The sequence below is a fragment of the Carlito syrichta genome, unplaced genomic scaffold (assembly GCF_000164805.1).
Source record: "Carlito syrichta isolate Samal-C Ts95f unplaced genomic scaffold, Tarsius_syrichta-2.0.1 Scaffold302386, whole genome shotgun sequence".
NCBI classification, from domain to species: domain Eukaryota; kingdom Metazoa; phylum Chordata; class Mammalia; order Primates; family Tarsiidae; genus Carlito; species Carlito syrichta.
The window spans coordinates 360758-386797 of record NW_007246482.1 but is presented as its reverse complement, the minus strand read 5'-3'; the positions used below and the strand labels follow the sequence as shown (position 1 = coordinate 386797).

At 52.2% G+C, this 26040-nt stretch overlaps 1 protein-coding gene across 1 annotated transcript in view; it reads right to left on the bottom strand.

Annotated features, from left to right (window-relative positions):
- Positions 1-23978, bottom strand: part of BPI (bactericidal/permeability-increasing protein) — a 28183-nt gene extending 4205 nt beyond the window's left edge. Inside the window, exons 1-12 of the mRNA XM_008056528.2 lie at positions 23846-23978; positions 20982-21096; positions 19702-19830; positions 18172-18330; positions 16937-17000; positions 11660-11723; positions 10234-10325; positions 6863-7039; positions 5974-6033; positions 4431-4598; positions 3213-3280; positions 1217-1259 (exon numbers count right to left, since the gene is read on the bottom strand). Of these exons, the coding sequence (XP_008054719.1) occupies positions 1217-1259; positions 3213-3280; positions 4431-4598; positions 5974-6033; positions 6863-7039; positions 10234-10325; positions 11660-11723; positions 16937-17000; positions 18172-18330; positions 19702-19830; positions 20982-21096; positions 23846-23975 (1269 nt within the window). The 5' untranslated portion in view covers positions 23976-23978. The remainder of the gene's footprint in view (positions 1-1216; positions 1260-3212; positions 3281-4430; positions 4599-5973; positions 6034-6862; positions 7040-10233; positions 10326-11659; positions 11724-16936; positions 17001-18171; positions 18331-19701; positions 19831-20981; positions 21097-23845) is intronic.
- Positions 23979-26040: the final 2062 nt, after the last annotated feature.

The following is a 26040-nucleotide window of genomic DNA, read 5'->3' as shown; positions in this document are numbered from 1 at the left end:
GTCAGATGGCATGGACGAGTGCTTACTCTCTGTAGGGTCAACCCACTGTCAGTGCCCTGGGGAGGACAGCAAGGGCGGTAGAATCACCTACTTGGGCGGTGGAAGGATGACTGCTCCCCCTCCGACTGGCCCTCACTCCATCTCCATGAAAGATTCTGCCATTTCCTAGTGGCTCCATCCCAGACTCTAGAACCGTCTTGACAGTCCTTTCCCTCGCCACACACATGCCCCATCTCTCACCAAGGTCTGTCTAAAGTCACTTCCAAAATCTTGTCCTACTGCGTTTTCCCTCCTTTCTGGCCGAGTCCCAGCCCTCGCCTCAGTTGGACAGACACCCCCCCCCCACTGATCCCGGTCTGTAACCCATCTCCGCTATGCCAGGCCAGCCAGGGGCATTCACTAAGGTGTAAACCAGGTCATGTTCCTCCCTGCAGGAGACAGTGTACTGACGGCTCAATGCTGTTCAGCGCGATTCACTTTCCTCTCCCCTGGCTCGGAAAGCCATGGGGGAGCCAACCGCCATCTGCGTCTCTGGCCACATCTCCTCCAATGCCTCCTGCTTGCCCTGTTCCAATCGCTCCTGTCCTCCATTCCCCAGACATGCCAAGCTTGTCTCCCACCACAGGGCCTCTGCTCCTGCCAGTCCTTCTGCTGGCTCCTTCTCACCCTTCAGTCCAAAGATCATCTCCTCAGAGGGGCCTTCCCTCATCACACCCTCTGACACCTAATTCTCCCCATCACTTTCTACCCCACCCCCATTTGGGTTGCCATAGCCATGACTGTGACTTTTCTCACTGTCTGTCTCCCCACCACCACGTGAGGCTCTGGGACGTCATCACATGCCTGTCTCATTCATTGACATACCTCCCACCTGGAGCAGTGCCCGGTATGTAGTAGTTACTGTGTTTGGTTAGCAAATACTTGTTGGGCACATTTTCTGTACCGGAGTGTGCACATTTAGTCTCATTTAAACCTCACCACACCAATGCAGGAGGGGAGAGGCTGGATTCAGAGAAGGGCAATGACTTGCCCAAGGCCTCATGGTCAGTAAGCACAGGGCAGGGACGCCCACTCAGGTCTCCCTGCCCATAAAACTCCCAGAACCACTAGTTCACAACCAAATTACATGCAAATGAAGCCAAATAATGCCACGAGCCTGTGATATGTCCCCCTCAGATCAGGACAAGGAAGGAGCCATCGAGGCCCTCAGACTCACCGGGAAGTTGCCAACATTCGTGTGCTTCAGTTCCAGGAGCAGCCTGTAGAGGAGAGGGGGGCTAAACCACCAAGTGCTGGGTGTGCGAGGACCCAAGCACCAGGATGAAGGGACCCACCCCAGTGGATACCCACCCATGTCCACTCCCACCCCTGGGACTTCTGATGGGACTGTCAGGTAGGAGGCATTCCCTTTTCTCCAGGAAAACAAGGAAGCTCCTTGTGACTATTTTGCCACCACTTGGCGACAGCCTGCTGGGGAATGGAGTCAGCAGAGAGGACAACTGAGCCAAGAGATGGAGACAGATTCCTAGGGACATCATTTAGACACCTGGGTCCACTCCTGCCTGAAAACCTTGGACTTTCCAGTTACCTGAGCCAATAAATGATTCCCCTTTTATGGCCTTTATGGCATTTTCACAGTGATCTCAGAGAAAGGGGGAGACATGCGACTGTTTATTGGACCATTCACTATGGGGGGGGGACTTCATCCTGGTGAACTCCAGCAACACTCCAAGAAGCAGGGCCATCATGCTCTCCTGTTACAGATGAGGAAACTGATGCTCAGAGGGGTCAAGCGACTGCCTCAGGTCATGCAGCTGACAATCAGTCATGCAGGATTTAGAACTCGGCTTCCCAAGGCCGATGCCCTTGCTTCTCCAGCACTTTGCACCATGGAACACTGGTATTCGCGTCCCAGAATCCGAACCCCCGGGTCCCTGTCCTGTGGGTTCTTGCTCCCTGCACCGGGTCCTGTGTATTTCAGAGTCTGGGCTCAGCTGACACCCAGCCGTATCCTCCTGAGTGGCCTCCAGGCACTTCAAGAAAAATGAAATCCACGTTTCTGAAGCGAGAACACTTGTCAACATGATGCCAGGAGGAAGGAGCAGCATGGAAACCTAGGAGCCCATGGCAAGGTGACAGCAAAGCCCTGTGCCCGAGGCGGGGGCAGAGCTCCTGGCCCCAGTGGGGCTGACCAGGGGTGGATGCCAGGTAGAAGTACAGGGCATGCGCTTGGGTTTCTCTCCTCTCTGTCTCCCCTTCTCTATCTCCTCATCTCTGTCTCCCCTCCCTCTGTCTCTCTGAGTGTCTCCTCTCTGTCTCCTCCTCCCTCTGTCTCTCTGAGTGTCTGTCTCTTAATGTGTCTCCCCATCTGTTTCTGTCTCTGTTGCTCTCATCCTTTCTCTCTTTCTCTGTCTCTCCCCTCCCACCCTCTCTTCCTTTGAGTTTCTCTGTCTCTTTCTCTGAGTGTTTTCCTCTTTCTGTGTCTGTCTGTCTCTTTCTCCATTTCTCGTTACACGTTTCTCTTTCTCTTTCCCTCTTGTTCATTGAGTGTTTATTATATACCCTGAAGCATTTTCAAGGCTTCAGTCCACATTTACACCTCATTTAATCTTCACAATGATACTGTTGGCAAAGAATAATTCGCTTCCCAGAATCCGAACCCCCGGATTTGACAGCTGGGGAAACTGAGGCTGCAGAGTGCTGGTGTTCACCAAGGTGAGCTGCGCTCCAAATGTGGCAGCCTCATGTCGGCGCCCTCACAGCTACCCACAAGCTCTGCTACCAGAATTCACACCCGGATCAGGTGCCTTCCAGCTTCTCTTAGGTTGTTGAAGTCCCAGGGGTGGGATGAGGAGCTGAAATACGACTTCCAAGTTTCAAGGAAGGCTGGGGGCAGGGTGCCGGCCTCCATAGTGGCTCAGCACATCCCCGACTGCTACCCCCAAGCCATGCAACTGACAGGTCCCAGGGTACAGGCCTTTCAGGGTGAAGATGGAGTCTCTCCTGGGCCAACCAAGATGGTTGGTCACCATACAACATGTGACTTGGGCAAATCACCATGTCTCTGGGCATGTTTCCCTATCTGCAGAATGGGGATACTGTGTCCATCTCTTGCTGTTTGACTCTTAGGCAGGAAAGCAACAACACATTGCTCTCCCATGGACACCAAGAACGGTGGGCTGCCCCCTCATCTGTCCCCACAGCCCCCTTACCTGTCCAGCCTGAGTTCGCCAACAATTCTTTCAGACCTGGCGCTGACCTTCATGGAAGCATTCGTACTCTGCAAAGTGACAGCCCCGGTGAGCTTGTGTGAGGCCCAAGACCAGGAGGGCCAGCTTCGCCCCACTTGGTGGGGTGGTCCCCCCTGCCGTTCAGGCCGCAGAGCCAGAAGAGTAGGAAGCCTTCCTTGGGCTTTGTGGCAGTCGAGTTCTGGACGGCCAGTGGGCTTCCATCTTCTCCTGCCGCCCCTGGGACCACTTCAGTTCCCAGACGACCCAGGAGGGGCTGTGTGAGGCAGCCCTGTGACTGGAGGCCAGGCTGGCCCTGCTTTCACAGCCACTCATTCACTGATTCATTCAAAAAATGTTTCTTGAGGAAGAAGACCAAGATTCCCACCGCATCTGTGCTCAGGCCTCCATCTGTGTAGCCTTGGGTTACCCCTCAGAACCCATTCTGCAAAGTGAGTCTCAGCCTGAGACCCAGCCAACCTGCCTGAGGCCTCTCAGTGCCTCCTATGGGGGAGCTTGGACCACAGCCCCAGTGGCCACAGTAGATGCCACTAAATGTTTGCAAAGTGATGGGGTGAGCAAGGAATGAATGCAGAAATCAACCATGGAGTAAAAACACGGATAAATAAAGAAACAAATACACAAATGAAGGACTAAACAAGGAGATGCATGAATGATAACTAAACAAATGAGGGATGAATGAATGAACTCATGTACTAATGAATGATTCGTTAAACAAAGGCGTAAGTAAATGAACAATTGAATAAATGAATACATATAGGAGCCAGAAAAGCTACAACATATTTCAAGTCAACAATCTAATAAACAGTTGAATGAATTAATAATTGAATAAGTGAACAAATATACAAATGCATCACTGAATGACTAAAGATAAAAGTGATAGAATTGGAAATAGTACACATATCTCAAGCCAACATGGAATGAATAATTGAATGGATGAAAAATTGGGTGAATGAATAATTGCATGAATAAAAAAAGGCACAAATGAATGACTGGTGAATGAATGCCACAGGACCCAGGGCAACTGGGCACAGTGGCTCTAGCCTCAGGGGCTGGAGCTCTGGAGTCACACTGTCCAGGTCTGAATCTGGGCGGGATTCTCGCCTGGTCTCCCGACTCCAAGGGCAGTGCTCTTGGCACCACCCAGGGCTCCCCACTTGCCCACACCCCCGAGCAGCTTACCATGCCAAGCAGGAAGAGGGAGGCCAGGGAGGAGTTGGGGAGGACGGCGAAGGCCTGGGTCTCCAGAGTGGGCCTGAAGGCCAGGCCGGCAGGCTGCATGGACAGGTGTGGTGGGGAGGACACTGAGATGTGAAACTGTGCCTCCATGTTGGGGAACATCTTGGCCACCTGCAGTCCCCAGTGGGGACGACCAATAGAGGGGTGGTTTTATGAAATGCTTCTAGATCCCATCTTGCCCTGTCCCTGTTTAAACACCTCCAATGTCTCCCCACTGGTCTTAGAATACATCCTAAGACCGCACAGCCCAGCGCCTGGCACCCTGCCAAGCCCATCCCACACACCTCTACTCTGGTCCTTCATTTCCAGCCACAGGAACCCTTTCTCCATCTCCAGTCATGGGAACCCTTTCTGTGCCTTAAGTCCAACAAGCTCTCTTCCCATCTAAAACTCCTTTGCACTCTCTGTTCCCTCTTGCTGAATGCTTTTCCACATAGTCCTCCCTAGCTTGGGGAGATCTCTGCTCAGATCTCAGAGAGCCGTAGTAACTTCAAGGGGGAACTAGGGAGACCTTGATGCCCTTCCCCCACCTCTCCTAACCTCCAATGCACCCCCAGGTAAACCATAGTCTGAGTAGAAATAATGTGACTATTCTGCAAATGATGCTTCAAGACAATGCCCCTGGGTGCCCCTACCAACCACACCTCTCCTCGAAACCAGAACTTCTCTGTATGGACATTTCTGAGGTGCCATCACCAGAAAGGCTATTATGAACTGACTGTGTTCTCCCCAAATTCAAATGTTGAAGGTTTAACCGCCAGTGTGGCTGTATTTGGATCTGGAGCCTCTGAGGAAGTAACTGAGGTTAAGTCAGGTCATAAGGGTGGGGTCCTGATCCGATTGATTTAGTGTCCTTCTAAGAAGAGATACCAGAGGCTGGACATGGTGGCTTATGCCTGTAATCCCATCACTTTGAGAGACTGAGGCTGGAGGATTACTTGAGCCCAGGAATTCAAGACCAGTTTAGGTAGCATAATAAGACCTCTTTCCTACAAAAAAAAAATTCACATTTATCCAGGTCTGGTGGCATGCACCTGTAGTCCCAGCTACTCAGGAGGGTAAGGTGAAGGATCACCTGAGCCCAGAAGGTTGAGACTGCAGTGAGCCATGATCATGCCACTGCACTCCAGCCTGGATGACAGAATGAAAACCTGACAAGAAGAAGAAGAAGAAGAAGAGAAGAAGAGGAGAAGGAGGAGGAGGAGGAGGAGGAGGCGAAGGAGAAGGAGAAGAAGAAGAAGAAGGAGGAGGAGGAGGAGGAGGAGGAGGAGGAGAAATACCAGAGAGTTCTTCCACCATCCACCATGTAAGTACTGAGAAAAGGCCATGTAGGACCCAGTAAGAAGGCAGCTGTGAGCCAGGAAAAGAGCCCTCACTAGAAACCGAGCCTGTATGCACCTTGGTCTTGGACTTCCAAGCTCCAGAACCCTCCCCAGAGCCCCCAGATCACCTCATGAGCTGACAGACAGAACAAGCCCTGCCTCACCTGTGGTAGGAGGGTTCCGAGGAACTTGGTTGTCAGACGGAATGGGGAGTCCTTGGGAATCTGTAGCCAGAGAAGAGAGAGGGATCTTGGGGGTCCTGTTCTAGATCAAGAGGAGGGGCACGTTCTGTGCAGGGGTGAGAAACTGAACACACGAGCGGACGATGGCTAGCCCATACACACAAATGGACCACAGACCCACAACCTCCACAGCAACTCGTCCGGAAGCCAGACCACACCTTCTGCCGCGGTTGGTCCAGAGGGTCAGCAACTGCCAGTGTCCCCATATTTTGTCCCTGAGAAAGCCCAATCTGCCCCCAGATCAGCCTCATAGGATGTCCCAGTTTCAATTACCCAGCCTCTGCCTCATCACGATGTTGAGATGGTTACAGAGTCCAACATGTGGCGGGTCACAGTCAACGGCGGCTGCTGCATTTCCTGCTCATTCCTACATGCTAAGCATTGTGTTCTGTGCTTCTCATGCATTAGTATCTCATTTGATCCTCACTCTTGTTTTACAGATCAGAAAACTGAGGTCCTCCCTCCCTCCCTCTCCCTCTCTCTCTCTCTTTGTTTCTTTCAGACAGGGTCTTGCTCTGTCACCCAGACCGGAGCGCAGGTGCATTCATAGCTCACTGCAGCCTCGAACTCCTGAACTGAAGGCATCCTCCCACCTCAGTCTCCCGAGCTGCTGGGACTACAGGCACACACCACCACATCTGGTGAGGCTCTGAGAGGTTGAGTGATGGACTAGGTCACCCAGCTGGAAAGGGGGGACTAATGTTTAAATCCAGGTCTGATCTCCCTCAGTGTGGACAAAGCTTCAGATCCCGAAGGTCTGCTGGGTTCTGAGGTCAGGGCTCTTCCTGCTTCCACCCACAGCTTGCCTTACCATGTCGTCCTTAAGAACCAGGCTCAAAGCCCCAGCCTGTTGGTACACGAGCCCAGCTGTGTTGAAGAGGTACTCGGAGAGGCCCAGGTACACCATGCGGTCGTGGACGGCAGGAAGTGCCAGCGCCGGCGGGGCAAAGGGAGGTGGGCTGTGGTGGTCCCGCCTGGAAACCTCTCCCTGTGGCGGAGGCAACAGAGTGAGTCCAGACTGCCTTCAGAATTGTAAGTCAATGTCTCCATCCCAGGAAGGAATGGGCTGGGGACAGCAACTGTACACTCTTGCCCATCGGGAGAGGACACTGAGGCACAGGGGAGTGAAGTGACTTGCCCAGGGTCACACAGCTGATAAGTGTCTGAGCCAGGAATTGAACCCAGACATCCAGTGTCCAGCACTCATGCCCCTGACACACTCCATTGTCTCGGCCTCCACCTTACTAATAAGCACAGAAGCCCTAGAAAAGGAACAGTGAAATTCTGTTTGTTTGCTTCATCTATAAAATTAGCAGAATTTGAAAAGAGGTGCATCGTCTTGAGTGTTGTGTGTGTGTGGACCAATGCCATCCAGCATTTGCTGGGAGCGTTCATTTGTCACTGGACTGTTAACCGTTTTTGAAGAGCAATCTGGCAACTTGCTGCACAAGCAGATCATTTACTTAGCAAGAAAATAAGGCTGCACTTAAAAAAGTAAATTAAGAATGGATATATGTGGCATGGTACCAGTTGTGTCAAATTGTGAGGCCCATAAAAAATACAGCAGCAAGGCAGGAAGGAGGCTCAGTGGCATCATCAGTGTGGTCACCACGGCAGGGGACAGGTCTAGAGAGGGGTGTCCAAGGGGGCCTCTGCTAGCTATTTACACACTGTCTTATTTTTAAAAATCAGAAGCCAACAGTGTTACAATGGTAACACTTAAATATGAGTGGTGGGTACCTGGAAGCGTGTAACATTCTCTGTACCTTTGAATTTGTTTTACCATTTAGAAGAACAAATACGACACCCACTTGATGTAATTCTATGCAACTCTAAGAAATAACAAGTGTTCCCTGACCAGGAACCACCTTCACTATGTATTGAGAGAAAAGCACCTGGAAGAACAGTGTGCACCCTTTCCTGCAAACAGATTCTCAGCTAAGTCCAGATGGGTTTCCTGTGCGTTTGTGTGAATGCCTGGTACTGGGAACCTGGGAGGTGAACACGCACACGGCTGTCAGTGGTGACCTCTGGGCAGGAGCCCGGGTGGAAAGCAGGACCTTCTCATTCACTGCGGATCCTCAGGTGTCATTTTAATCTTTTGCTCTGCTATGTCTCTTGGATGTGTGTGGGTGTTTTTTTCCCACCACGTCATTTGGTTCAGCAATTCCATGTTTAGGAGCTATTCAAGGACGGGCAGAGATACGATGGCAAGGATGGGCACTGCAGCTTTGGTTACATTTGTGGAAGAGACAGGAAGATCCCAAGTGTCTCAGGAGGGGCACAGTCCACTGCCCCCCAAGTTCCCCACTGAGAGGCCAAGCAGCCAGTGAGGGGCTGTAAGAGGGCATTCCATGGATGGCAAAGATGCTCATCTTGTACGTTTCTATTTCTTAAAGTTGTAAAGCAGAGAGTATTGTATGACACATGCAAATCTGTATATGTGTGTTTCCATGTATATATATGAGTATTTGTGTGCATTTATTCATGTGTCTAGATCGTGGGTTTTGTGTGTATTTGTTTCTATGCCTGTATGTGTATCCCTCTGTGTGTGTATGTATGTGTGTGTGTGTGTGTGTGTGTGTGTGTGTGTGTGTGTGTATTTTCCTCACCACACACGTAAAGACACAGAATTAGAGGGCTCTACCCTTGTGTATTGGCAGTGCTTATCTATGAGTTGTAAGACTTAGGTGATTTTTCTCTCTTTTTCTTCCTTCCTTCCTATCTACTTATTTCTGTGGTTTCTAAATTTTCATTTTCATATTGAATGTGTTTTGGAACAAACAAGCAAATCACCAGTTCTGGAAGGACTGAATTCCAGGGAGTGAGACCCCCTTAGCTGAGGTGGTGGGCAAGGCTGCCCTGGAGTGACAGTGGAGCAGAGGCCCCTATGGGGCACCATAAGAAGCCAGTGCAGCAGAGGTGGTATTGGGAGGGAAGGGAGTTCCAGGCAGAGGGAACAGCCAGGACAAAGGCCCAGAGGTAGAACAAGCTTGATGTATTTTAGGAACTGTATGGTCAGTGTGTCTGGTAGGAGGGTGGCGAGTGACGGAGAGAGGCAGGACATGAAACTCCACCCATCCATCCACCCACTCATCTACCCACCCACCCACTTATCCACCATCTGCTCACCCACCTAACCACTCACCCATCCATCCATTCACCCAACTATCCATCTACCCATCCTCCCAGCCATCCACCTAACCATCCATCCTCCCAGTCACCCACCCACCCATCCACCCATTCACCCATCCACTCACCCACCCATCCATTCATCCACCCAGAAACCCACCCAACCACTCACCCATCCCTTCACCCACTCATCTGCCCACCCACACACCCATCCCTCCACCCACCTGTCCAACTGTCAGTGGTCCATCCATCCATCCATCCATCTACCCATCCACTCATCCATCCATCCATCCATCTATCCATCCATCATCCATCCATCCACCCATCTACCCATACACTCATCCATCCATCCATCCATCCATCCATCCATCCATCCATCCATCCACACACTCACCCACCCATCCACCTCTTCACCCATCCACACACCCATTCATCCATTCATCCATCTATCCATCCACTCACCCAGCTACCATCCACCCCTCCACCCATCCATCCATCCGCCCACACATCTATCCACTTACCCCTCCACTCATCCATCCATCCATCCATCCATCCTTCCACCCACTTACCCACCCATGCAGTCGCCCACTCACTATACACCAAACACAGTTCTAGGTGCTGTATATACAACAGTGAACAAAACAGTTACAGCCCCTCTCTCACGTGATAGTGAGAGAAACAGACTTGAGATGGTGTGTGTGTGTGATAGTAATAAAGCAGACTATGGGGGGAAAGGAGAGAGCTATTTCAGGGAGACTGGTCTGGGATGGCCTCTCCAGGGAGGGGATCTTTGGCCAAAGACTTGAAGAAAGCGGGGAGAGCTGTGTGGATATCTGGGGCAGAGCACCTCAGGCAGAGGCAAGTGCAAAGGAATGGCAGTGGGTGTGACTGGAGAAGGGAGAGGTGGAGGAGAGCAGAGAGGAGGGTGATGATAAGGCAGATGGGAAGGGATCATTACAGGTCATTTCCAAGGACTATCTCAGCCACAGGAAGCCTCAGGAGGGTCTAAGGCAGAGGAGTGAGGGAATGTGATCTCAGTGGAAGTCTCACCTTCAGCTCCACATCCAGAGTCTCAGCTGTGACTGTTGGGGGTGCCACCAGACTGTAGTTGACTTCAGCCACAGCATCTAGTTTGGCTGTCACTAGAGAGAAAGAAGATGGACCGTCTATAGCAGCGTCCCTGGGACCTGGGACGCAGAGTTGGCATCCCCTGAAATTGGGTCAAGAACTGCAATGCTAGTTCCAACCTCGCCTCCTCCAGGGAGCCCTTCCTGAGTTTGCCTTAAAGGAAAATGACCCATGTCCACATGCACAGACACCATCTCACTCCGTTGTTCCAACAGCCCTGAAATGAGTGGCGAAAACACAAGATCAAAGACATGGAGAGACCTGAGCTTGACTCAAGCTCAGCATGACCTTGGACAAACTCTTGCACCTCTCTGAGCCACTTTTTGTCATTTGAAGACTGAGGGTGACCCTAATGATGTCACTGGTGCTGGGACCATTACGCGAGAAGGTGTGTGCCCAATGCCCAATACACGCTGAGGCTCTGAAGCCAGGAAGGGTGGGACTTAGCAGTGATGTGTCTCAGGCTGGGCCCTGGCTGGCTTCGGGCTGGTCAGCTCCTCTGTTCCCAGGAACAATCATGAGACTTAGATACCAGCCTCTCCTTCAGCCCTCCCTTCCTTTGTCAGCAGAGAAGTCCAGGCTCTGAAATCCAGTTGGCAAGATGGCACTGCTGGTGAGTGACAAAGCTGCTATTCAAATGTACATCTTTTTCCTAGCATGTGAGGCTAAACCTGGGGCACTGCAACTGCACTGAACCTGCCAGGATGGGCTACCATCCTGGAGGAGGAAAATGTCTCTTTAATGAGCATGTACTGTATGCCATCCACACCAGGCCTCAAGGGGAGGCAGCCCTGGGAGCAGCTGGAACACCTGAACTCCAGGTCTGGATGCTGTTTCTGCCTCTTGTTGGCTGTGGGACCTCAGACAAGTCTCAGCTTCTCTTCGAGACTCAGTTTTCTCATGTGAAAAATGGGGAGAAGCTCATCTGTCTCTGTGGGTGTTGGAAGACTGAGGGGGGTGATTTCCTGAGCGCTTTCTATGGCTCTCTGCAGTTTACCAAGTGCTTGGGGGTGAAGATTATCATCCCATTTTAAGGATGTGGAAATGAAGTCCAAAGAGAAGTGACCATTTTCAGCTCAGGCCAGTGATGTGTCAGAGAGGTGGGGACATTTAGCTGTTTGGCCCCCGCAGAGATGAGGGAACGATGACAGCGTGGGCAGCTTTTCCACTGCACTTTCTACCTCCCACGAGGCCCTGGCCCAATGCCCGCCGCCACCTGCAAATCACCTGCTCTGTCCACTCCTACCCAGGCCCAGGCATGTCTGGGAACCTGGATGACTTGTCAGACTCATCCTGCCTCCCTCTCCCTTCGGTTGCCTTCTATCCTTGATCCCCACCCAGCTTTTACCTGGCAGAGTCTGGATAAAAGGTTGCAGCTTGGAGGACACAGCCCGGGTCATTGTATTGCAGATCTGGGGAGAATCAAACAAGTGATCAGTGAGAGCTTCCCATAATGAAAAATGTCCTTTGGCAATAATGTTTCAGATAGACGTTGCTTTCCTTGAATACTTTCTTAAAAATCACGTAGCCAATCAAGTTTCTTTTTCTCTTTGGCCACTCGGAACTCAGAGTTCAATGTGCACCTTAGAAATAGTAACTGTAGACTGGGTGCAGTGCCTCATGCCTATAATCCCAGCCCTTTGGGAGGCCAAGGTGAGGGGATTACTTGAGCCCAGGATTTCAAGATTCTGTCACAAAAGAAAAAAAAATAACTGTATATGTTTGTAGGACTGATTTGTCTGCATTCTTCCTACCTTGATGTGTGAAACTTTTCTATTGGGTATTTATGTCCTCTATTTCATAAGATGGGTTTTTTCTTCTTAAGTTTTGATTTTTTTGAGTTGGAGTCTCTCTCTGTTGCCCAGGCATGATCAGGGCTCACCATAGCTTTGACCACCTGGGCTCAGGCAAACCTTCTGCCTCAGCCTCCCAAGTAGTTGGAACTACAGGCATGGACCACCACGCCTCTTTATTTTTTGAAGAGATGAGGTCTCGCTATGCTGCCTAGGCTGATCTTGAACTCCTGGGCTCAAGTCATCCTCCCGTCCCAGCCTCCCAAAGTACAGGCGTGAGCCACTGGACCCAGAAATTAGGTAGGTTTTTTTGTTGGCTATTGCTTTGTTTTTCTTTGGTGTATTTGTTTGTTTTTGCTGTCTTAGATCCTTTGTCAAGGAGGTAGTAAAGAGACAAACACGAGGCAGCCAATGGCCAGACTTCCCTTATCTGTACTTCTGGGAGCAAGGGACAGGTTCTCTGCTTAAGTTGGAGCGGGCACCCTCCCTTTGCCAGAGAAGCCATCCCTGCCTACCTGTGCCCCCTACCTGCTCTCGTAACTCACAGTGGAACAAGCACTGGTCTGAGAAGACCCAGGTCACATGCTGACTTTGCCTGTGAGGAAGTTACTTCATTTATCTAGACTCTATTTCCTCATCTGTGAGATGGATCATGGCGAATTATATTTTCCATTCTACTTTCTCTTCTGTAATGTGCCCTGGCCACATCCCATTGAGAGGTGCCTTCCGTGAACTCTCACTTAGAATCTGGGTGTGAAGATTCAAATCAGTAGAACACAGTAGAAGTGACTTTGTGTGACCATGGAGGCAAGGTCCTAAAAGGCGATGCAGTCTCCATTTTGGTCTCTAGAAATGCTCCTTCTCTGGTTGTTCCTTCTGGGATCCCAATCAATGCTGTGAGAAGACCAAGTCTCCCAGAGGCCACGGCAGTGGGTTGGGTCAGCAGTTGAGCTGAGTGTTCCAGTCTTCCTACCCCAGGCACCAGAGATGCAAGGGGGGACCCTGCAGATGATTCTAACCTTTGTGGACTTGTGAGTCTTTTGAGATGAGGCCCTAGCCTCAAGGAGTAAAGAGAAGCTCAGCCATCCCTGCCATGCCTGCCCAATTTCCTGATCCACAGAATCCATGAGCATTAAAAATGGTGATTGTTTTACCACACCAAACCTTGGGCTGTTTGTTTCCAAGCAATAGATGGCTGGGATACAGGATTAAAACCACAACCCTCCCTAACTCAGGGAGGGGCTAGGGGGGATGGATGAGCCCCCCACCCCCAACCCTGGCCCACTGGAGGGTTTTCTCCACCCCCTGGACAGTGCTCAGAAGTGCTGAGGAATCAGACCCTTAAAACAGCCTTCAACCAAGGAGGAGTCAGAGGTGGTGGATAAGCATCCAGCCTCCTTACCCTTTCAGGCAGTCCTGAGGTATGTTCCTGATTCTTCCGAGGACTGCCATGACCGAGCCTCTGCTCCTATGGCAGCAGCCCACTCAGCAAAGCCCCTTTCTCTGTCTCCCTTCTCCTCCCATCACTATGCTGCCTGGGATACCCTGCCACAAAAGAATTGCCCCAAAGCTTTGCCTCAGCATCTGCCTGGGGGAGCCCAGTGAAGTCGCCTCCGTGGCTCCCAACATGTAACCGACACCCAGACTTTGCTTTGAGGCCAAGTCTCTTCTCTGAGCTCCATCCCGGGGCCCTGCTGCCTCCTGGATGGCTGTCCCTGGATGTCCCACAGACCCCCACAGTTGGCACATTCCAACCACACTTCTCAGGTTCTCACTCCTCCCCAGGGTTGGCTCCATCACCTCCATATTCCCTTCCCCCTCCCTTCTCTCCGTCAGTCAGGTTATTTTACCTGGGGAGTGGAGGGAGGGATGGAGAGAAGAAGCGGGGAAGGAAGGAAAGAAGAAAAGGAGGAAGGGAGAGAGGGAGGGAGAAAGTGGGGAAGGCAGGGAAAGAAGAGAAAAGGAAGAAAGGAAGGGGAGGGGGAGGAAAATGAGGGAAGGAAGAAAGGGAGGGAGGGAGGGAGGGAAAAAGAGAATTTGGCATTCCTGGTGTGTGTCTCTATCACATAGGACTCTGGAAGTCCCCACAGGACCTGGAACCTTCCTCGTTCTCTGAGGAACCTGTGCCTCTTCTCCAAATGACCTAGGAGCAGAAGGCAGCACAGGCAGCTGGGTGAGCTGGACCCCGGGGTGCCCTTGGGCTTGGTGTTGCTCACCCATTGGGGCCAACAGGCCCCAGACCACGGCCAACCTTATCCCGGCCGGGACTGGGCCCTGACACTCTTCCCGCGACATACACTTTGTGTGGACTCAGCCTCTTCCTTCCCTCAGACACCACCCTGCACTCTGCGTTCCTGGGGCTGGACGCCCTGGCTTGTTCCTCTCCACTTCCAGCTCCTCCTAGCATCGTGACACCCCAGCCATTCATTCAGGCCAGTGCTCTCTTCTGAATAGGAGCTTGAGATTAAGAGCCTCACCCCTAAGGTGGAATAGTCTGAACTGGAATCCCAGCACCCTCATTTCCTCTTTCTGTATCTCAGTTTACTCGTCTATAAAATGGGGCGAATCCTGACATCTTCCTCCTAGGAGATTAAATGCTAGAATGTGTGGATTAAATGCCAGAATCCACAGAAGGGGCTTCTAGTACCATACCAGGACCACCGCAGGCAACTCAGCGTATGTGGGCCGTCCCATCGTCTTCTTCGCCGTCACCCTCATCATCATCTCCACCGCCATCACCGTCACCATCACCATCGTCATCTTCACCCTCACCGCCATCTTCACTGTCACCACCATCATTTTTGCCATCGCCGTCACTACCACCATCGTCACCATCATCCTCCCTATCACATCACCGCTCTCTTCACCGTCACCGCCACCGTCACCATCAACACCACCACTGCCACCATCGTCAAGTCACCATCACTGTCGTCCTCACCATCGCCATCAAGCATCTTCGCCAGCTCCACCACCACAGCCATCACCATCCTCCTCACCATCAGCATCACCGTCCTCTGTACTACAACCATCCCCTCACCATCTGGGTCACTGTCATTTCACCATGACCGTCCTCCTCACCGTCGACATCACCGTTAGATTTACCCTAACCATCGCCTCGCCGTCGTGGTCACCATCGTTTCGCCATCACCGTCCTCCTCACCATCCCCATCTCCGTCCTCCCCACCATCACCACCATTCTCGCCACCACCATCACCTTCGCCATCACCATCACCGTCACTGTCATCCTCATCATCACCCTCGACGTCACCGTCATCTTCACCGTCATCATCAGCCTCACCATCATCACGATCGTCATCCTCACCATTACCATCACCATCCTCCTCACCACCACCACCACCCTCACCGTGATCTTCACCGTAACAGTCATCTCGCCACCACCCTCACCATCTTGACTGCCACCACTCTCACCGTCATCCTCACCATCATCCTCACCGTCGCTATCACCATCCTCACCGTCGTCACCCTCACCTTCCCCGTCACCACAGCTGTCACCACCATCCTCACCATCACCATCACCGTCTCCATCCTCACCCTCATCCTCACCATCACCATCCTCACCATCACCATGGTCTTCACTGCTACCAGTAGCAACATTATTACTTTTTGGCTTCCCTGCTCTAGAGGGGCCATTTGTAGGTAGTACTAGGAAACAATTGTTTTAATTGTTCCAGATGTTAAATATGTCTCAACACTCCTCTCAGACGGTTACTTCATTATACAGACAGCTGTGCTGTGGGTAAGCACACTGTCTGCATTATTTCACACGTCCTTACAACACCTTGGTGAAGACGGCATTCATGTCCCCATTTCACAGATGGTGAAACTGAGGTTCAAAACAGTCAAGTGATTTCCTCAAGGTTACACAGCTAGTTAAGCCCTTGAACCAGGACTAAAATCTAGGGATTCTGACCCTAAACCCAGTGTATAATCCACTGGTAAGCATCTTGACAACGTGCATTGATTTTTCTCTTTTTAAATTTTTGACACAGTATCTTCAGATAGATGATCTCAATTGATTTATGTCTTCCTGCCTGCATTTTCAGTACCTTTGACCAGAAAACTAACATCTTCCACCTAGAAGATCACACAAGTCACTTCAGTGGTCTCTCTGCCTCCATTCTTGGTCCCACCAGTCATTCCCACAGTGGACAAGGAAATTGTTCTAAAGCACATGGCTGGCCAGATCACCCACTTGCCTAAAACCGTCAATGGCTCCTTATTGCCCTCTGGAGATAGCCCAAACTCATTTGCCCTTTGAAACAGGTTCAGGTGATTCTTGGAAACTGATGGTTTAGTGATAAAAAAAAAATCAGTCGAATGAATGACTGGCTGAGGGGTTCAGGGTGTGGGCAGGTTTGGGGAGCACCGGCTCTAGTACCAGCCTCAGGGAACAGGCTGCAGCTGGGGTTTGGCCAACACCCAGGCTTGTGGCTTCATCAATGGCATTTGCTCTGGGTGGGGAGCACCAAGGAGGGGACTTGGGGGAGGTGGACATGGAGGAAGGAGGCCCACAGGATTCTGGGAAGAGTGGCATTTCCTCAGTGGGGAGGGGTGCTGGGAAGAGCAGCTGGGACCCCAGCGGGTGTGGCGAGCACTTGCTGGGGTGCAGGAGGCAAGCCCTTCGTGGTCTCTTGGTGGGCCCCTCAGTCAAATAGATGTTGCTGGTTTTTAGAGCTGGGTGTGGTTTCAGAAGGCTGCAAGGACGGCTGAGGGGTCTAGGGTGACGGCAGAGTGTCCAGCGAAGCAGCGAGCGTGTGGTTACCGAGCCCCCCACCCACCCCTGACTGCTGATGGGGCCTGGGTCCTCCTACCTGGCTGTTCATGTTGTTTCGAAGGGAAGATTCAATTTTTTTGCGGAAGAGCCGGATCAGCCACCTAGAGGTTGACATGTAGAGACGTGTATGAGGCTTTCCAGATGTTTCTGAGCTGGATTCAGGAGGCTACCTCATCTGGGACACTTTCTTCCCTCCTGCTAGAAGGCCTTAGCACTCTCACCCGGGCTCCATCTGCACCTGTTAGACACTTCTTCCCTGCTGTAGTGACCTATTCGGGGGTTATTTCCCCACTAGCTGCACAGCTGGGTGCCTCACCACTCCCCTCCCTCGCTGCACACCAGCCACACTGGCTGCCATGTCCTCCATCCTGAGCTTCCTCCTACTACAGTGCCTTTACACATGCTGTTCCTTCGGCTTAAAACACCCCCGTCCCCCACATCTACCTAATTAACTCCTACCTATTCTTTTCATCTCAATTCAAATGTCATTTCACCAAGGAAGAACTAGCCTGCTCCCAGAGGTCAGATCGTCTTGTTCTATGTGTTTGTAGCACTTTGTTTCCCTTTTTCTTAGTTCTTATCTCCTCTTGCAATTCTGTGAGAGCCATTCATTAATGCAATGCTTTGGCTAATGTCCGTCTTTCCCACTGGCTGGAAACTTTAAAAGAACAGGGTTGTGTGGCCAAGTTTGGGGTCAGATAGACCTGAACTCGAGCACTCTGCTGGCTATGGAAACTTAGGTTATTTCCTTTTTTTGCTCTGCTTGGTTTTCTCCCCTGGAAATGGGTTGATAACAGCTCAACTTCACAGAGGCATTCTTCCGGTTGGATGAGATAACAAGGGTGTGCTTCAAACAGGGCTTGGCATGTGGCAAGCCTCTGACCAGTATCAGCTGTTACCCATTCTTCTTGGCCGTGCTGTTTCCTGAGCTTGCCGCTCGAGCCCAGGGTAGGGCCTGCTCTCAGTGGGTATTTGTTGAACGCCTACAGGCTTTGGTGAAGATGGAATTTATGCATGCATAAAGTGCTCAGCACAAGCCTGGGGCATAGTAAATGCTCAGTAAAGCTGCTGATGAATACTGAATGAACAGATGGTGTCTTGAGATAGGGACAGAGTCGGCTTCCCCTGTGGCCCCTGCCCCCACCCCACATCGAGGCTCTGCACGAAGCCTGGCGTGCAGGGGGCTCTCCAGATGTGTTTTCTGATCACAAGGATGATCAGGACTGTTTTCTTCAGGTCCTTCCTCCCGACCCCAGACCCGGCTGGTCATACCCCAGTCTGCCTGAGATGCGCACGTGGACCCTGTCGATGTGGCTGCTGCAGTTGGAGCAGGTGACGGTGGCGTGGCCCGAGGTGGGGTCTCTGCCTAGCTTCAGATCAGCTGAAATGGAGACACCCTCGACGCTCAAGTCAAAGCCGCCGCTGGTTTTGCTAAAGGAACACAGAGACCAGTGGTGGGACGAGCCCTCTCTTCCCACTGCCCGGTGGTGCCAGAAGGGAGGATTCGCTGCTAACCCTACTCCAGGGTAAGGAGGTCAAGTTCAGAGAGAGGAGGCAGCTGCCCACGGCCACACAGCAACTGAGTGGTCATCCGGGTTCCAAGTTGAAGTCTGAACCCACATCTGCCTGACAAAACCCGGCCCTTAGCTACTGCCTCAGCTGTGTGACTTTGGGCATGCTTCTTGCCCTCTCTGAGCTTCCATTTCCTCCCCCACATCCTGGATCAGCAGTTGGACAGTTGGGCACCAGAGTGAGTCTTAGATTTGCTCCTAAAAAGCTGGGTGATTGGGGTGATGACGTTAATTAACACTCCCATTAGTTAAGTAATGAGGTTGATGACCCCTCCCTCCAGGATGAAATGAGTTTTGGATAAGCCAGTGGACATGCATGCGATTTGTCAGCTTTGCTGTGATAGGATGGAACCTTGCTGCTGTTTTTGTGACCAGTAAGTGAAATGGTAAGTGCCAAAGAGCCCGGGCCGAGAACAGAATGGTTCTCATTGTGGGACAGACAAACGCAGGTCCTCGTAAGGGAGGGCAGACCTGTGGCCCTCTCCCCCCAGGGACTTCTTCTCGCCTTTCTCCTTACGAAGGGTCCCCATAGAGGAGACCATCCCCAAGTGGCCGGTGCCTCTGCCACTACTGTTAGTGGGCAGGGTCCCCAGAGCCCCGTGTCTGGACTCAGCGTTGCAGTGGGGATGACCTCCCCAATTTCCCGCCTCTCCCTGCACCCAGACCCCCCCGACTGCCTATCACAGTTGGTGCATTTTCTTGCTCTTGACTTTGGGCTTGGCTGCAGGACACGATTTGGCCAGCAGTTCTCTGAGCCCAGGCCCCAAGAGAAGCTCCGAGTCCCTGCTTTCCCTGTTTGCACCTCTGCTGTCACTAATAATATGCTGTAGGCAGCCTGCCAGCCCAGGGAGGAGAAGGAGACAAGCGTGGATCCTGGTCCCTCAGCTGAGCCCAGCGGACACACAGATATGTGAGGATCACATGTGATCGTTGCTTCAAGTCACGGGGTGCGGGAAGGTTTGTTACACAGCAGTAGCTGACTGTCAAACAGAGCAATGTCAGGTTCCACTTAGCTTTCCATCCTAAGCCACCCTCAGCCTTGCCAATGTCCTGCACCGAGAGGAGAGCAAATGCCCAGCTCGTGACCAAAAGTCGTGTTGAATCTTACTACGTAAAATCTTGTGGCAACAGGTGGTGACAGGACAAGGCAAAAACAGGGTACTTCTGAGACCTGGCTCTAATCCTTTGTAATATCACCAAGGCACACCCCATAAACCCCAAGCGTACGCACAGGAAATTCTTCCGTGCCTTCCATCTTCCGCTGATCCTGACGCTGGCATTCCTGGAGGACAGTCCGAGTCCCACGCTAGGCACCATGCGTATCTGGGAGTTGGGAAGCTGGAATCCACGCATCTGCATGCTGTGGGGAAGAAGCATTCAGTCCGCCTCAGGGCCCACATGGGGGCTCCATCACCGCAGACGCCTCACACTCCCATCGGTTCCTTCACCCCATCTGTTCCAGGAGAGGCTGGAAGCTGTGAGAGCAGCTTTGGCAACCACACTGGCACCGAGAGGCTTAGGCTTTGGCTTTGAAGTCAGACAAATCTGCCCTTGAACCTGCTGTTCAATATACCACTGGGATAACCCTGCCTTAAATTACCCTGGGCCTCAGTTTCCTCATCTGTAAAATGGGCACAACAATCTCTACCATGCAGGGTATGTTATCATCAGTGAAGATAACAAATGTCACCCCTTGACTACGAGCTCTGTAAAAGAGATCTCTGTAAAGCTCTGTCTGTCTTATTTCACTGTAGAGCCGCTGTGTCGGACACATAGTAGGTGCTCAAAATATCTGTGAATGAATGGATGCATACAACTCTGTGGAGGTTGTTTAGGGGTTTTCTGCCCAGCACACACCCCTCCTGCTTGTGATAACAGAACTACTATTTCATCTTGAAGGAGCCCTCCCCATTTCTGCCACTCTAAGAAAGTTGACTATGCTTCCATCTTTAGGGGGAGAAGCTTGCAGCCTGGCCCCAGTGATGGGCTCGGGGGTGTGTACATAACCTAAGATGGGCCAATCAGAGTGACTCATGGGACTTTTGCCTGAGTTGCAAGGGGAGACCTCCCCTTCCACAGACTGAGATCAAGTGATGCTGAGAGGTGACAAGGGTTTCTACAGGGTCCGATAACACCGGAGCCTGCTTTGGGCTGAGCCTGAAGCCAGGCTGCTCTGGGAACCTCTCTGTCAGGTGAGCCAGTGACTTCTGGCTCAGGCCATTTTGGGTCCGGTTTTCTATCCTTGAGACCCTTACGTTCTAATGGAAATGGGGGCCTGGCACGGGTTCTTGGGGTTCACAACAGGTTCTATGTGTCACAGTGAGAATCCAAAGACAGTTTCTGTGGCCTGGCCACGCTCAGTGTGGGGGCTCGATCCCCTTGGGGTGGTGTGATGCTGGCTTTGGGGTCTGAAACTCTGAGTTGAGAAGTTTGTGGTTCTGTGACTCTAGGTCTTTGTGGCTGCGGACACGCAATCCTGTGTGCTGAGGGCGGAGCTCTGAGGGGTCTCACCTGTAGAAGCTGTAGTGCCCATTCCCGAGATGCTTAATCTTGAATTTTCCGGAGAAGTCGGGGATTCTGATCTTTTCCAGCTCCTTCTGCAGCGCAGCCATTCCCTGCTGGCAGGCTGGGGGCGATGGTGTGGGTGGTCAGAAGCACAGTGGGAGCCAGGGCAAGCGAGTAGGACAGGCCTGGCCCTGTGGCCCCTGGCCAAGGCATGGGCGGTAGGACTGGAAGGTCTAGAACTGGGGTCCCAGGTTTCCTACGGAGGGTCGAGTGGTAAATGTCTTCCACTTTGTGGGTCATACTGTCTCTGTCACAAGCACCACACAGACAGGCACAGACAGGATGGAAACATATAACTGCCTCTATTCCTGTAATTGTTTATGGGCACTGACATTTAAATTTCGTGTAATTTTCACCTGTTGTGAGATATTCTTCTTCTTTTGACTTTTTTCAATCACTTAAAAATGTAAAAACCATTCCTAGCTCATAGGCTGTACACAAACACACAGTAGGCTAGATTTGGCCAAGCCATCACCCCAAACACCCAGCAGTGTGTCCGAGTATTTGTTGAACATCTGCTTTGTTACTCTCTCTGTGCTATGCCCCCACAGATGCCCGACCTCCCTGATTTTTGGACTCTGTCCACAGGACCTTTGTACGTGCCATTCCTGCTGTCTAGGAAACTCTTGCCTCCCATACTCACCTGGTCAGCGTTTAGCCAGCTTGATCATCACTTCCTCTGGGAACTCTCCTGACCCAGCATACTGGAGCACCCCACCCCCATCATCCTCGTCACACTGTGGACATCTCTGGAGCCCCGTGAGTAACTTGTAAGTATACGTTTACTCACATGACACTGACTCGTGTCTCTCCTCCCTGCTGGATGTGAGCCTCTGAGGTCAGCAGCAACGTCAGTTTCATTTATTAAAGTGCCCCTGCACTGACCTTAGTGCCTGGTGCTTAGGAAGCCCCTAATACTTGTTAGATGAGTAAATGAATGAATGTCCCCATAGGGGGAAATCTGCCATAGGTTATCAGGTGGCCGACAGCATTCAGGAACCAATTAAAAAGCAGCCCCACTACTTGAGAAGGAATGAGTAGTAACATGAAGGAGCCCAGGCTTTGTGTTTTCTAAGAGCCAGTTAGGAGATAACAATATCACGATAACAATAATAATAATAACAACAATAATAAGTAGTAATAAACAATTATCATAAAACTATAAGAAAGGGATTGGCAGTAAGGGGAAACTGCCAGGGGTGGGGTGGGATTGGCAGTTGAGGGAAACTGCCAGGGGAGAGAGGGACACACCTCATCAACAAGGGTCCCTGCATAATGAACATTTGTAACCCTGAATTGTACCCTACATCCTTAAAATAAAAATAATAATAAAATAAAATGAAATAATAGTACATATCGAGCTTTCACTCTGTGCCAGGCACTGTTTAGACTATGTCCATATATTAAGTTATCGAATCTGAGCAATCCGAAGAAATAGGTCCTGTCCCTACCCCCATTTCTCAGATAAGGAAGCTGAGACTCGGAAAGGCAAGGTGCTTCCTTGCTCACCGCCACACAGCTGATGAGGGCTGGATCTGAACCCAGGCCTTCTGGTTCCAGAGCCCTTGCCCTGGATTGGGCTTTCTGAGGGTTCAGTAAACAACACATGCCTGGTCACTGTCTGGAAGGAGGAGGATGTGAGATGCCTGGGATTTGTCAGTCGGCAGGCGCCAGCCTTGAAGGGTCTCAAATACTGTGCCAAAGGGTCAGGACAGCTTCCGAAGGCACTAGGGAGCCACAGATAGTGTGAGCAAGGGGAAGGACAGGACAGATTTGCTGCATTTCAGAAAACTCATTCTGATTGCCACGTGGATCACGAGTAAAGGGGGAAACTGAGGCTGCTATGACAGAGCATGAGACCTTCTGGGCTTCAAGCGCTCAGCTGAGCCTCTGCTTCCAGGAAGCCTTCAGGGCTGCCCTAGCTCTGGGTTCCGAGCAGCATCCTACTCCTTCCTCCTAGCTCATATGGGCCTCCTGTCAGCACCCTGGGATTAGAGATGTTCTGCCTGGGCTAGGGTAGGAATTCAAGGGTGGCATGCCAGGTGCCCGGAGTCCTGTCCTGCTCCCGCTCTGGAGCACCTGCCTCCCCTTGGTCTGATTTCACTGGACCTAGGATCACCCAGGGCTCTGCAGGTCCTCTCTCCACCACCGAGGGGCAGCGTCGAGCTGCCCTGCACGGGGACCAGACCGGGCTCTCCGCGTGTGCACGTTGGCGGCCGCGGTTTGTCCCCGGGGTTGACGTGAGGATGGACGAAGCTGTGTGTGCAAAGCTCTACCTCCTTCCTGGCCCGGGTGGGAACGGGCCAGCAGGGGCTGTTTCGTGCCTCTTGCTCCTCAGTCTGGGCCTGGATGGTGGCCCAGGGACCCTCCCCTCGCCGAGTCGCCCAGTGGGGTCCCACATACATCACTGCCAGCCCCTGCTCTGGGGAGCACGAAGGAGGGCCTTCCCCACACCCCCCGCCCGCTCAGCCTCCCCAGCCTCTGGCGGCACATGGCGAGACTGAGGACCTGCTTGGGAAGGGAGAGAAGGGTCTAGACGCATGAGGAGGGGTTTGGGGAGAGGGAAGGAAGGAGCCTTGAGGACCCTCAGGGGCCTGAGCACTGGACTTGGAGTTCTCTAGCCCCGTGCTTTGATCCCCACTCTGTGCTTCCCAGCCCTGTGATCTAGGCAACTTGCCTGAGTCCTCATATGCAAAACAGGGGAAGGGAACCCACCTTGCCAGCTTTGGGCATGGCAGGTACTGGTCTAAAGGGCTGCTGACAAGTGCTTCTAGGGGGTGGGAGAGGAAGGGAGGAAGGCACCCGGTTACCATAGTCCAGGCCTTTCTGGGAGATCCTGGCCACGGCGCCAGGGTTGGGGGCCCCTGCCATGCCTGTGCCCACGGCGACCAGCACCACCAGCGGAGCCCAGCTCGGCGTGTTGTCAGGGCCCCTGGCCATGTCCTCCTTCCTCGTCCTCCAGAGCTGCCGAAAACCTCAAGACCTTGGAGGGGAACCAGAGCCCTATAAAGGAGCCGGCGGGAAATGCAAGTCAGGAGAGTGTAGAAAGGAGGAAGGAATGCGGGCAGAGGCGGGAGGGGGAGGGCGGCTGTGGCTTCCCAGCGGGGCTGGGGCCCAGAGGTGGCCAGGAGCGGAGCCTGGGAGCCTCGCGTGCGTGTGCTCGCGTTTGCGTGCACATGGAGGTTGGTACCCCTTACTAGGCGCCCTGTCCCTCTCCCCGAGCCCCCTCCCGAATCCTCCCACCTAAGGACTTTCCTCAAGCTGGATGGTGGGTACGTGAGGAGTCATTATATTTCTCATTCTACTTTTGATTGCGTCGGTGTTTTCCATAATAAAACATTTAAGAACACAGAAGCTTTGGTGTTTTCTTGTCCTGAGAGGCAGCAGTGGCCATGATTAAATGCTCGAATTTTGGAGTCTGACATCTTGGCCGTGGTTTTAAGTCTGGCTTGCCCCTCTGTGGTGGCCTGACCTCAGGCAAGCCCTTAGCCTCTCGGAACCTCAGCTTTCTCTTCTGCAGGGTGGGGAGAACAATAGCACCTTCCCTACCTGGGCTATTGTGAAGACAGAGGGAGCTTTAAGCCCTGTACAGTATGGAGCACAACGGCCCTGCCTAGCAAGCCTCCTCCTGGTAGCTACTAATGCTACTCTGATTTTAGCAGTAATCCACGCTCATTGGCCAAAATTTGAGAAACAAGAGGAAAAAAACGACTATAAGTCAAAGTGTATCATAGATACTACTTCTCTCCATGTTTTGTTGGTCAGCATAGATAGAGTCTGCTTTCTTTTTTTTTAAAACAAATATGGGGTCACCCCAGTCGGTTTTATAAAGTTCCATTGTTTCAGTAAACAGTATGTAGACAACATTCTTCCCAGGATAGTTCCCTAACCAAGCTTCTGTTTTTACACATTTTCACTTCTTCTTTGACAGATGCAGAATGAGGCTTCACCAGGGGAGGTGTTCTTCCCAGTCACTCAGCCAGCTGCCAGCAGAGCTGGGATCAAAACACAGCCCCAGATGCTCCCCCCACCCCCTTCCAGCCTTCAGCGCCTTGGGGTTGGGGGGACAGACAGGCCGCACCCCGCCCAGCTCTGCAGGTCCCTGTCCCTCCTCTTCCGCAGCCTCAGGCCGTGGGTGGGCAGGAACCCTGCCGGGCAGCCTGCTCGGTCTCCATGGTGATGAGAGGAGGGGCGGGGCGGCAGAGGGGCAGCTGGCTGCTCTCCCGCTGGGTCCTCATCAGCCCCCTGGCGCCCTGTCTCCCGGACGCTGGTTCTATGAAAGTCTAATGAAGCCCGCTGAGCCTGGCAGACAGAAGGCCTTCTGAAGTTTGTTCTTTCTTCTTCTCTTTGCCGGGTTCTAGAAAGGATCTCATGCCTCCCGTCTGCAACAACTGGAAACCTGGCTTGTGTACGAATGGAACCAGGCGTGTACAGAGCACCTACTGTGTGCCACACACTTGGCCTGGGTCGACTCCAAGCCCACAATACCTCGAGGGAGGGGCGATTCTTCCCTGCTTTGGAGACGAGGAAACTGATTCACAGCTATCACGCTCATGGTCCCTTTGCCTTTCGTGGAGATGAGACCTCTCCCCTTCCCGGGGCAGCCGCCAGGAGGACTTGTCACTCCAGGCCCTCGCCCCAGCTCTGTCTTCCTCCAAACCTCTTAGGGCCCAGACTCAAGTGTCTGTGTCTGTCTCTGTACAAGGACGGTAGCTCTAAGTAGCAGCCAACATGGGCCCGAGACTTGTCATAAACCTCGATTTTGGGGAAATTATCCTGTACATTTTTGAACACCTCCAGCTCTTAACTGCCCAGGGTCCATAAGGCCCCCCAGGCCCGGGCAGATGTTGCATCTTAGAAAAGGAGCATGGCGATGAAGTCACACGAGGATGCCTTCCATCGCTATGAAATTAGGATCTTAAAATCAGCCTGCGAGTCTCTGAACAAGCTTCCCACTGGCTTCCCCCATGGTTCCTGCCCCGCCACATCCCGGGAGCTGTCATCA